The sequence below is a fragment of the Sceloporus undulatus genome, chromosome 5 (genome assembly GCF_019175285.1).
Source record: "Sceloporus undulatus isolate JIND9_A2432 ecotype Alabama chromosome 5, SceUnd_v1.1, whole genome shotgun sequence".
In the NCBI taxonomy this organism is placed as follows: Eukaryota; Metazoa; Chordata; class Lepidosauria; order Squamata; family Phrynosomatidae; genus Sceloporus; species Sceloporus undulatus.
Window position 1 is genome coordinate 95,463,768 of NC_056526.1, and position 12,177 is coordinate 95,475,944.

The following is a 12,177-nucleotide window of genomic DNA, read 5'->3' on the forward strand; positions in this document are numbered from 1 at the left end:
CATGCAAATCTCAATGCATCTTTCTTAGAATCATAGAATTGTAGAGTTGGAAGAGACCACAAGGGTCATACAGTCCAACCCCCTGCCATGCAGGAAATCTCAGTCAAAGCATACCCAACAGATCGCCATCCAGCCTATGCTTAAAGACCTCCAAAGAAGGAGACTCCCCCACACTCGGAGGGAGTGTGTCTTTGTTGATCTTCCCCCAACCAAATTCATATTGGGAATATGGTTTGTCCTGTTACCATATACCACTCTCATTCAAGAATTATGACACTACTAGGGTTAACTTATGAATCAACTACCGTATATACTCGACTATAAGTTGAGGAATTTATGCTCAATAATTGACCTTAACTCCAGGATCGACTTATATGCAGATCATTATGGTAATACTGCTTAGAAAAGCCCTGGGCCTCATTCCCATTTACAAATAAATCGGTTTGCGATCCAAATCAATGTATCGATTCAACAGCAGAGCGTGGTTCACACTACATTTGCCCCGGTCTTATTTTTTCCCTGTAAAATAACCCACTTGTGGTTCACATTCACAAACAAATTGATTCACTTCTTTGATCTCCGTCTTCTGTGTCCAAGTCTGCTTTCCTTATAATATGTTCTGCTTCCAAGTTGAACAGATAGAGTGAAAGGATACAATCTTGTTTGACCCCTTTGACAGTTGGGAACCATTGTGTTTCTCCATGTTCTGTTCTGACAGTAGCCCATTGTCCTGAGTTGAGGTTCCTTATCAGGACTATCAGATGTGTCAGCACTCCCATGTCTTTAAGGGCATTCCACAGCCTTTCATAATCTATACAGTCAAAGGCTTTGCTATAATCTATAAAGCACATGCTGATTTTCTTTTGGATGCCCTGGTGTACTCCATTAACCATCATATGTTTGCATAGACACACGCTCTGGTCCCTAATGCCTCTTCCTTTCCTGAAACCTGCTCGGACCTCTGGGATTTCTCTTTCTATGTATGGTTGGAGTCTATGTTGCAGAATTTTGAACATAATTTTGCTTGCATATGAGATCAATGCTATGGTCCTATAGTTGCTGCAGTCTTATGTATCTCCTTTTTTGTGGCTGGGGATGTATAGTGACTCCTTTTCATCTGTCAGCCATCGTTTTGTAGTCCATTATCTGTTTTTTGGTTAACACTAGAGTTGACCCTGTGAATATGGATTGCAGCAGTTCAGTTGTTTTTCTCAATTTCTTCTATTGCAGTTTCCACCTCGCTTTTTAGAATTTGGGGTTCAACTTCATATGGCTCTTCGTTCCAAGTGTCCTTCATTTTGTCACCTCTTTTGTACAATTCTTCTGTGTATTGCATCCAACATCTTTTTATTCCTTCCTGGTCTTGAATTATGTTATTTTTGTTGCCATAGAGTGTCCCGGTCCTTGGTTTGAATTTTCCTTTGATTTCCCAGTGATTTTATTCAACTTTAATACAACTTTCTTGCAGCAACAATCGTATCTGCAATGTCATTATAGTAGTGTGCTTCTACAAACATTGCAAGCTAGAAGTAAGACTTAGTGGGGTAATGTTTGTGCAGGATTTTTAATGCCCTGAAACTGCTATGTCTTATTTTCCAGAGGTGAGAATGTTTGTGTGTGTCTGTGTAAGATAGAGATAGAGGAGGAGAGATTATTCAGATATTTTAATAAGCTGTTCTGAGAGTTGTGGCAGTCAGTCAGTAGTCAAAGCTTTCTTTTCATTATGTTTCTGCAGATGCACACGCAACCTCTCTTAGAATCATAGAATCGTAGAGTTGGAAGAGACCACAAGGGCCATCCAGTCCAATCCCCTGCCATGCAGGAAATCACAATCAAAGCATCCCTGACAGATGGCCATCCAGCCTCTAAGGACCTCTAAGGAAGGAGACTCCACTACACTTCGAGGGAGTTTGTTCCACTGTCGAACAGCCCTTACTGTCAGGAAGTTCCTCCTAATGTTGAGATGGAATCACTTTTCCTGCAGCTTCTTTGGAGAGTAAAGGTGGCTTATGTAGGACTCCCAGAAATATCTTCTCCTTTCCAGGCAATGATCAGACCTGTGGCTGCGTAGCTTGAACAATGCAGTGGTACTGCTCTCAGGCCAGATCATGAACTGGTCCTGCCCATCTTACTGAAATGTATACCAATTTGCACAAGCCCAGTCTAAACTACAACTTTGGCTTAGATAAAGGAAAGAAGATTAATGTTTCATGATTCTGTAATGTTCATTTGGTTTTAATGCCAAATGGCTTGATAGATTTCCAAAAGTAATATTTCTCCTGGCATACGGGGAATACCAACAATCATTTGTGCAGAAGAGCTATCATTGATTAAAGTGCAGTCATCAGAATTACTGGCTCACATCTTTTTTTTTTAAATGCCATTTTCTTGATGAAATGAAAACACCAGTTTGCTTTTGAGCATTTTTTTGTGTGTCTAAACAATGACAACATCCACTTCTTTAACAGAAGTGAATTAGTGTTATGCAGTAGGCACTCAGATTGTTTGGAAACTTCCATGGAAAAGCTGAAACCGCTGCAGTATTCAATGTGGAATGGTACTATTTGTTTGTATATTGGATTTGTGTTTAATACTAGATATAATACCACAGCTTGTTTGCTGTATATATTTGGGTAGCTGTGCCTCACGTATTTGCTAAATTTCAATTTCTGGCAATTTCAAGTAAAGTAAAAGAAAAATTTAAATATGTTTCCCTTCCCTCATACTATTTAGCATAACTAGATGATTGCAGACCTAGGGTTCCTCCTTGTACAACACACTTGTTGCTCTTCTACTGCAAGTTATATGCAGAATTTCACTTGATTTCCCATCCTTTGCAGGGAATAGTATGTGTATGTGTGTGTACATGTATCCTAATATGTTCTATCCATATTAATAGACATATGGAAAACCAACCAAGTTTGATCATCACCATCATCATCGTCATCATCATCATCATGATGTTCATGACCAGAAACATGAATTCCCAGCATTATACAATTTGTGCCAAAACAGTTTTCAAAATATAAGTGGTCAAGCAAACTCCCCTACAAACCCCTTGCAAAAAGCTTGATTTTTAAGTGCTTTTAGAAAACCTGATCTATAAGAAACTAAAACAGTGAGAAAAGAGTGTCAATCAGAAAGAGAGATGTAGGCTTTTAAATGAATTTTTAAATTGCCAGTAGAGGCTGGTGGTTTCCTTGTTAGTGGGGCCAGGTTTCACTCCACCAAATAGGTTCAGAACCATGGACAGCTCCTTCAAAAATTCAGAATAAAACCTAGAATAGATTAATTCAGTGGCTCAATGGTTAAGACGCCAATTCTCTGACAATCATAAGGTCGGCAGTTCAAGGCACAAGCGTCGTGTGACAGAGTGAGCTCCCGTCACTAGTCCCAGCTTCTGCCAACCTAGCAATTAGAAAGCATGTAAAGGTAGATAAATAGGTACCACTTTGGTGGGAAGGTAACAGCATTCTGTGTAGTCATGTTGGCCTCATGATCACACAGCCATCTTTGACAATGCTGGTTCTTCGGTTTAGTGACATAGATTAGCACGACCCCCTACAGTTAGTTACAACTAGACATTCATATCAAGGGGAAACCTTTACCTTTACCTTTAGATTCATTCCATTGAAATCTGGACCACCAATTTCCACTGGCATTTGCATTAAAATGCTTTTTAAAAAAGGTTGTTTGTGAGTGTGTGTGTGTATTTAGTGTAAATTAAGAGTGGCATTATTATTTTTAAACTAATAACTAAATATTTTTAGCTTAATACTATCCTGGCTCAAACAGTAAAGGTAAGTGAATATTTGGTCAAGTAGGTACATGTTAATCAGACACCAGTAATTACTGTGTACATCAAAACTAGTTTTTTAAAGAGAGAGAAAAATAATGCTAAGATAACAGGGAAAGATTACAGTTGCCACTACACATTTGTGGCTTTGATTTTTGCAGCTTTGATTAGTATGTTCTCTCTAGGAAATCTCTAAGTCCTCCAATGTAATTCTACTGGAAATTGCCCATAGAGTTGTGCTGGAGAACCTAGAGGTTCCTAGAGAAAACACCTCTCCAGGGATCTGTAGGTCCTCCAGCATGATTCTGTTATCAAATTATGGCAGATCTTGACCACTGAGTTGCACTGGAAGACCTGGAGATTCCTAGAGAAGTGTCCCCTTAGATAAAAAAGGATAGTGTTTTTTTTATTTGTGGTTTCCCCCCATTCACAGGGGTCCATCACTCCTAACCCCAGCTAATCTGGAGGGACGATTTTTGTACTTGGGGAAAATAGAAATTTGAGAAAATCCAGAAGACCAATTGTCTTATAACTTGCCTAAAGTTATATAGCTGCTCCATACAGAGATGGTGTATCTCTTAGCTCTTACTTTGGAAGCAGCCATCTACTGTTATTTCTCCAACTGCTGCTCTTTCTTTTTTGTCACCCATTCTGGATACTTTAGTAAATAAGGAATGGCTGTATCAAGAAATAAAAGCACAACATATGAAGATTTGACTTTAACAGCACTGAGAGGAACTGAGAAGGAGTTCAGTGAGGGCAGGTTAAATTAAGTGAATATTTTCAGAAATCACTATCAGCAGAAATAAGAAGCATTCTTTTGACATAGGAGATTATCACACCGGGGTAAAACGTTCCCCGGTGCGTTCTAACGGGGGCGCGCATGGAGCGTGATGGGAACCCAATGGGGCTCAGAACGCTATTTTATTGCACAGTAGAATGCCGCTGCCGCCAGGCGTTCCCATTAAGTTCCAGGGGACGCCATTTCTGGGAACTGTTTCAAAGCGTCCCCAGAAATGGCGTCCCCTGGATCTCAGTGGGAACACGCTGGGAACGCCCAGCGGCGATGGCAGCGTTCCGCTGTGCGGTAAAATAGCATTCTGGGCCCCATTGGGTTCCCATCATGCTCTGTGCATGCCCCCGTTAGAACGCACCGGGGAACATTTTAACATCGATGCGATAATCTTCATGGTCAAACGTGTCAACAAACAATTGCAGATAATTTCACAGTTGAGTTCTGCTCCTGAGTAATTATATTTTGATACACAAACATTTATCACTTGCTTAGTGTTGCTGGTGAATGAATACAGCCACTAGAGTACATATTTTATATGCCTGCATATCCCAGTGATATTAAATAAATTCATTTATGTTTCATTCCAATTCTCTGGCGGCTTTAAACACCAGCAGCAGAAGTTTAGGAAGCTGAAAAAAGCTGCAGAAGCAAGATGACATACTTGAACCTTTCTCTGGCTACTATTGATGAATAGTCTATAAAATGACTATTAAAAAGTCTTTGCTTTAAACAATTGTTCAGTTCACTGCTATGGGAATACTCTTTACTGTCATATTTGCCTATTATTTTATATAAATGAAGGAATGCCATGGCTTTAGTACACTAGTCCAATAAACATGATTGAGATGTTTCTTAATAAGAGGAACATATATGATACAAACTCTTTTAATTAAGGCTAGGATTTTCTACAAATATTGCTCTGGTAAAAATAATGTACAAATGCTTTTTTACAACATACAAAAGAAAACTGATATCAAAAAAGTAAGAAAATAGCTGATTCTCATTATAACGGGTGAGTCGTGAAGCCTACAAAAGCACAGTTATCAAAAGCAAAAGTAGGCTAAAAATATAAATGTAGCAACGGAAAATCCCAAACTAGGCCATCTGGTGAGGATTTCAGTTGAAGAAGGAGATTTGCGTGTGGTTTGGTTTTCAGCAAGCAATTGCCATTTTGATTGGAGATTAAGTTTCTGCTAAAAGGAAAGCCTGGCACAGTTAAAAACCACTTTCTTGGGGAACTGCCCAATGGAGTTCAAAGCATACTCTAACTAAGAGAGGATTCTGCAGTTTGCCTCCTTTGAAAAAGCAGTTGCTGCTTCAAAGATAACATTTTGGCCTGTTCTTGTGCTCATACAAAATCAGCAACATGAGGGCCCTCTTTTTGTAACCTGTGAATTTGCACACCATACTCTTGCTATCACATAAAAATAACATGGGGAGCGGGGGGGGGGGGGGGGGGCAGAAGGGCAGTTTTAAAGAGCAAATGGGAGCCACACTCCCCACCTTTAGGATAATGTCCTGTAGTCCCTTTCCCCAGTGCTTTCATCCCTATCTGATCTCACCCATTATTAAAACTTGGCTATATAAAAATGGATGCCAATGGTCAGACTGGAGATTTAAGATGCAAGCAGGGGAAAAGTTCACCCCTAGTTTCTCTGTACTGTGGCCTAAATTCAATTTTCACTCTCATGTTAAAAGTAGATTCACAACACAATTTACATAATTTGCAGTTTACACAAGGGTTGGGTTACCAAGTTCTCACTGAATCTCATTGATTTCATTTCATTCATTTGGACACGACTTATATGTGGAAGTAGATCTGGGTTTAAAATGCAAAGATCTGTCACCATCAAGTTATTTCTGCACATATCTAGCTATCTATATATGTATATGAATGCACGACATTCCATATTATACAAAACTGAACAATGATATAAACAATGCAGGGAACCATGGTGTCAAGAGCAAGCTTTGCAGGTTGTATGGTCAGGATTGGTGGTACACTGAAGCAATTGAACTGGCCTGTTTTAAGACAAGAAATAGCAAATCCATTTATTAGGCAATTGTTTTCATAAAACAAAGAATCAGAAACCACAAGTTATTTAAAATATTATTTAAAATGTTAATATGCTATCTGCCGTCATACTAGGACAGTTTCTAATTATCATATCAATGCAACGGAATAGGGCATACATTTTGTGCATTTATTAGGAAACAGGTTCATTCAATTCAATTTAAGAATTCTCTCATTCCCCTGTAAGAGCTGACTATAGCCTGTCTGCACTTGGTTTATCTTGATTTGCATTTATGCAGCCCAATCTGAGTGATGTTTACATTGTAAAAATATGATGTCAGTATACCACAGTAAAATTAGAAAAATAAAATACAGCTAACTAATTTTAAGCATTTAAAAAAAAAAAGACATGTGAATGAGGCCCTCATATCTCAAACTGCATCTGGAACACCACACAGTTCTTCCAGTGAGTGGTTGCCCCACATGCAATGGGCAACAGCTGTTTAAGGTAAACAAGGTAATACCCGCCAAAGGCATTGATGGAACTAAATCCACCAAAGTAGTCTTAACAAAATCATCATCATCATCATCATCATCATCATCATCATCATCATCATCATCATCATCATCATCATCATCACCACCATCATCACAATCATCATTCTATACACTGCTCATATTCCTTTTGAAAAATACACAGACGATTACAGATTATACTTGAAGTGAACTGTTCTGACCATTTTAGTAAATTAGACTTAAGTCCAAACTATGGGAGGCTGTTGTTGCTGTTGTTATTGTGTACCTGCATGTAATTTCTGCCTTATAGCAACCCTAAGGCAAACCTATCATGGGTTTTTTGGGGGGGTAAGTTTCTTCAGAGGGAGTTTGCCACTGGTATCCTCTGAGAGAATGTGACTTGCCCAAGGTCACCCAATGGGTTTACATGGCTGAGCTGGGATTTGAACCCTGCTCTTCTGAGTTCTAGGCCAATGCTCAAACCACTACACCATGCTGGCTCTTTTTGGGAGACTAGATAGCAAATATACATTTCTTTTCATGTGTCTGAACCCTTCATAAGAGATCAGGGATGTGTCTAACTTTACTTTAATAAAAAGAGAATATCCAGGCCAATTCCCTTACCCCAGAATTATCCAATATACTTCCACCAAGTATTATTCTCAAGTGCCTTTGTAGGAAGGAAGAACAGGGTCCACTGAAGCAACCAACCATGAAGAACTAAACTGCAGGACAGGTGGTTTTAGCCACACTCCTCATCCATTTTCCTTTTACTTAAAGTAGATCCATGTCCTCCATATGATATGGGAGACATGGGAATTAGTAATGCCTGAAACCATCTAGTTTTTCCTCTGCTGTGTTAAACAATCAGATAATTAGAACACAAAATAATATAGCAAATTACCTGTAATTGTCTTCACAATAGACACTTATTTTTCGGCTTTCCAGGATCTCTTTTAGCTTTGTTATGGAATGGCCTGTACAAAATTCACTGGAAAGAAAAGCAATCAGATTTCCAACTGTTTTGCAAAATGACCCTTGACAGTGTAATAATTATAGTTAGCTGTATACAGCAGATAAAAGTAACACATTACAAGCAGCAAGATTTCCTCTGAAATCTTAACAAGGGAACAATGACAGTTCTTTTGCAAATAATGTTACAACCCATAATATCATTACTTCTTCCTCAATAGGAATATTTCTAATTGGAAATTTAGGCCCAATTTTGTATTTTGTAATATATTTTGTAATATATTGGTCTAAATTTCCAAATGAACGTGTTCAAGAGCAACAGCAGTTAATTATTTTAAGAACTATAATAATGAGTAATGATTTTAAAAATGGTATTCCAGCGTCTGGTGTACAGTGCAGTGTAGAAAGAGTACATCTGCCCCTATTGCCTCCACAAATGTCCAACCCCAAAAAAGAGTTTAGTGCCTTCAGTTATGGAAAGAGAGCTCTCTTCAGGAATTTTCCCTCAGACATCGAACACATCTAACATAAGACCCTCCGAATAGAGCTTCACTGGATGGCTCTGCCTCATATTCATGTTTCTACACTTTAAGAAACTCAGTCTGAAACGATAAAAATGAGCACTCATAAGATATTTCTTCTAGGATCAGCGTTTTTTTGCTGATTCAAGAAAAAGATTAAATTTGCCTGCATACAAATAATCAGAATAATTATTTTGAATTGCAAGTAATTGCATTTTCCCTGAGATTTTTGCACTTTTGTTATCACTACGTTCTGTTCCATCACCCACAGTGTATGTTCAGAAACCATTACTATAAAGAAAACACAGACACAATGGAGGAGGAAACAGAACAACAAATAAAATTTCTGACTTATCCTTTCCTGTTTACTGAATTATCCAGTAATGCAATGATATTAAATTTAGACTTTGGATTTAATTCCCTTTTGTTGGGGGTGAGCTTTTGATGGGCAGGTCTACTACGCCAGTTCTGTAGGACACAACTAACATCTCCCCTCACCAACCACCTCTCCATGCTTTACAACAGCTTCCACATCCCTGCTGTGTTGGGCCAAGCAAAGAATTTGCCAATTCTGATCTTCTTTTTTAATAAATAGAAAAGAAGAAAAGATGAACTCTGGGCACATGCCCTTTTGCATTTCAAGGTCACTTAAATCATATTACTATATATTGTAGGAATACAACAATGTTTGCTTCTCTTTTTCTGACATTAAACACATTTACTGGGGAATACTTACTCTTTTGCTGTTGAAAAGAATACTATATTTTAAAAGTAAACATACTAAATGTGCAAGAAACCATTATTAGCTACAGTGAGCTCCACTATGTCCAAGATGGCCCAGGTTCTGATTCTCACTGCCACTGACCCCATCCCCTGTTGGTCTCTTAGTTGAGGAAGGACTTTGCTTTAAGATCTTGCTTACCTCACACACCTGGCATTACCATGAATAACATTATTACGGACAGTAAAAAAAGGAGGGTGGAATTCACAATGAACTGAGAATAAGGAAAATGCTACATGTGGCTTTTAAACTGTGATTACATCATGCAAAAAGTGGCTTTGGAGATACGTACTGCACACTACTGCCTCTGACCCATAGCTGCTCTGTCTCTGTCCATTGTTCCTGTGCCCCTTTTCACTGATGGGGAAACCCATTAATGACCTCCCAACTGTGCAAGTCCCCAGGAGTGGAACATCACTGCTGGAGCAGTTGGCAGTCATGTGGCATTAGTGTCCCCTCTTCTCCCCCATCCCTACTCCTACTTGCTATCCCCAAGCAGCCTGATTCCATGGGTTTTTTTTTCTTCTTCTATTTTCTTTTCTTTTACTGTCAGTGACTTGTGGTAACAAAGCTCCAGAATTGGGTTTAAAATGCTGGGTAGGGCATGATGCAGGAAGAGAGCACAATGGTGGTGGCAGTCCCAGTTGTGCAATTCTGAAGACGTGAAAATTTGGCTGCTCTGGACGTGGTATTTTCCCTTTGATTTGTTTTGTTTTGCTGATGTAATTTCTGCAAGAAGGGAGCTTGTTTGGTAAAGTCCTAAGATTCCTTGGGTTGCATCAGTAAGTAGGAAGATGGTATTAGAGGTTCTCAGTAGACCAACAGGAGAATGATACACCTGATCTCTGGATACATCTCCATATCAAAGAACTTTCTATGTTCCTTGGAGCAAAGATAAACTCAATACTGCTACTTCTATGCAAGAATAGTATCCCTTGTTCACATTCCTTTCCCCCATCCACTCCCTTGCCTCTCTTTTTTTTAGCCTTGGGGCACCTTAAAGGATTAGAAAGATGTATTTGTCTTTATAGTCCATCCCTCCTCATCAGCCATGGAAGCTTATGCCAAATAAACTTGTTAAGTTTTTAAGATGACACAAAATTCTGTTGTTGCTTTTTACTGTAATAGACTAACATTTTGTGTTAATCCCTCTAACCTTTTCTCTTTTCACTATAGCCTCTTACCCCACAGGAGCACACAAACCATGCCATGGTGGGTTTTTTTTCCCTTTTCACTTCAGTTCTTTTTTCGTTTCACAGTTTTGTTTTGTTCCTGATCTGTCTGTGGGTTAGAAACTACAACGGCTGCTACTCTTCCACATATTTCTGCAAACTTATTAATGTGGTAGAGAGACCTCTGCTGCAGTAAAGTAGAAATTGCAACCAAACAAGCCCATTCGTTTACAAATACTGTATAAGTATTTTAGAGAGGCACAATTTAGAAATAAATAATAGTTTAGAAAGCTGAACGTAGGATTATAAGAGGCATTGTGTCTGCACACTTATTTATTTTGTATCTTTTGTCTCTTGACAAGCAGCTTTTACAGGTGTCGGATGGTAAAAAAAACCTATGAACAGAGATTACAACAAAACTCTGTGGACACATCTGGATTACAGATTTCAAGTGATCTATTGGACAGTTACATTCTCCTTTCAGGTAACTGTCCAAATATAGTACTCTGAGGAAGGAGTTGTGAAACACAGAAACTCATAAAAATTACAATTGCTGGGGAATAACCAGATCTCTTAGCAAGAAGCTGTTTTGATGTACTGTGTTTAACATTTTATTCTCTTTAATATTTTATTACCATACCTTTGGGGTCCATCAATGTCATGCATTAACCAAATGTGCATCCTGGAAACCTTATCTGGATTTAAGTTCAAAATTTCAACATTGCCAAAAATACTGAAAGAACAGAAACAGAGAAAGAAAATCAACCACTTTTACAAGCCCGGGAACATATAGCAGTTAAAATTCTTTAGACATTTTAAGCTCATTGACATGAGTCACTAACTGTATAAGAGAAGAGGCTATTCAAGAAGGAATAACTTCATCCTCCAGAAAGGAGTACTAGATAGGAGAGGGACCCATGATGGAAACAAGTTACATGTTAAAAGACTAAAATACAATAAAAATATAAAAATGCTAAAAATACTTTAAAACAATACAACCCCACCCCTATCCCATGCTTTAAAAATGTTATGTTTTAAAAGCCTGTCTAAAAAGGTAGGTCTTAGCCTGCTGGAAGAAGGATAATAAGGAAGGAGCCATTCTAGCCTCTCTGGGAAGTGAGTTCCACAGTCTAGGGGCAGCCATAGAAAAGGCCCTCTCTTGTGTCCCCACCAACTGTGCTTGTGATGAGGATGGGACAGAAAGAAGGGCCTCTCCAGAGGATCTCAGAGCCCCAGTTGGTTCATATGGAGATATGGTCTGCCAAATAGCATGGCCCTGAGCCATATAGGGCTTTATAGGCCAAAACCAGCACTTTGAAATGTGACCAGAAACAAACTGGCAGCCAACGGAGCTGTTTCAACAGGGGTGTTGTGTGATCTCTGTAACCTGCCCCAGTTAACAGCCTGGCTGCCGCTCTTTGGACCAGCTGAAGTTTCCAAACACTCTTCAAAGGCAGTCCCACATAAAGCCCATTACAGTAGTCCAAATGCAATGTAACCAAGGCATACAATCGAGGCATACAATCAAGGAATGGGCACAGCTGGTGCATAAGTTTTAAATGCCAAAAAGCACTCCTGATCACCGCAGAGACCTGGGCTAGGGCTCCAG

At 39.0% G+C, this 12,177-nt stretch overlaps 1 protein-coding gene across 1 annotated transcript in view; it reads right to left on the reverse strand.

Annotated features, from left to right (window-relative positions):
• Window positions 1-6,039: 6,039 nt before the first annotated feature.
• Window positions 6,040-12,177, reverse strand: part of CD38 (CD38 molecule) — a 29,128-nt gene continuing 22,990 nt past the window's right edge. The window contains exons 6-8 of the mRNA XM_042470592.1: window positions 11,209-11,301; window positions 8,027-8,113; window positions 6,040-6,614 (exon numbers count right to left, since the gene is read on the reverse strand). Of these exons, the coding sequence (XP_042326526.1) occupies window positions 6,551-6,614; window positions 8,027-8,113; window positions 11,209-11,301 (244 nt within the window). The 3' untranslated portion in view covers window positions 6,040-6,550. The remainder of the gene's footprint in view (window positions 6,615-8,026; window positions 8,114-11,208; window positions 11,302-12,177) is intronic.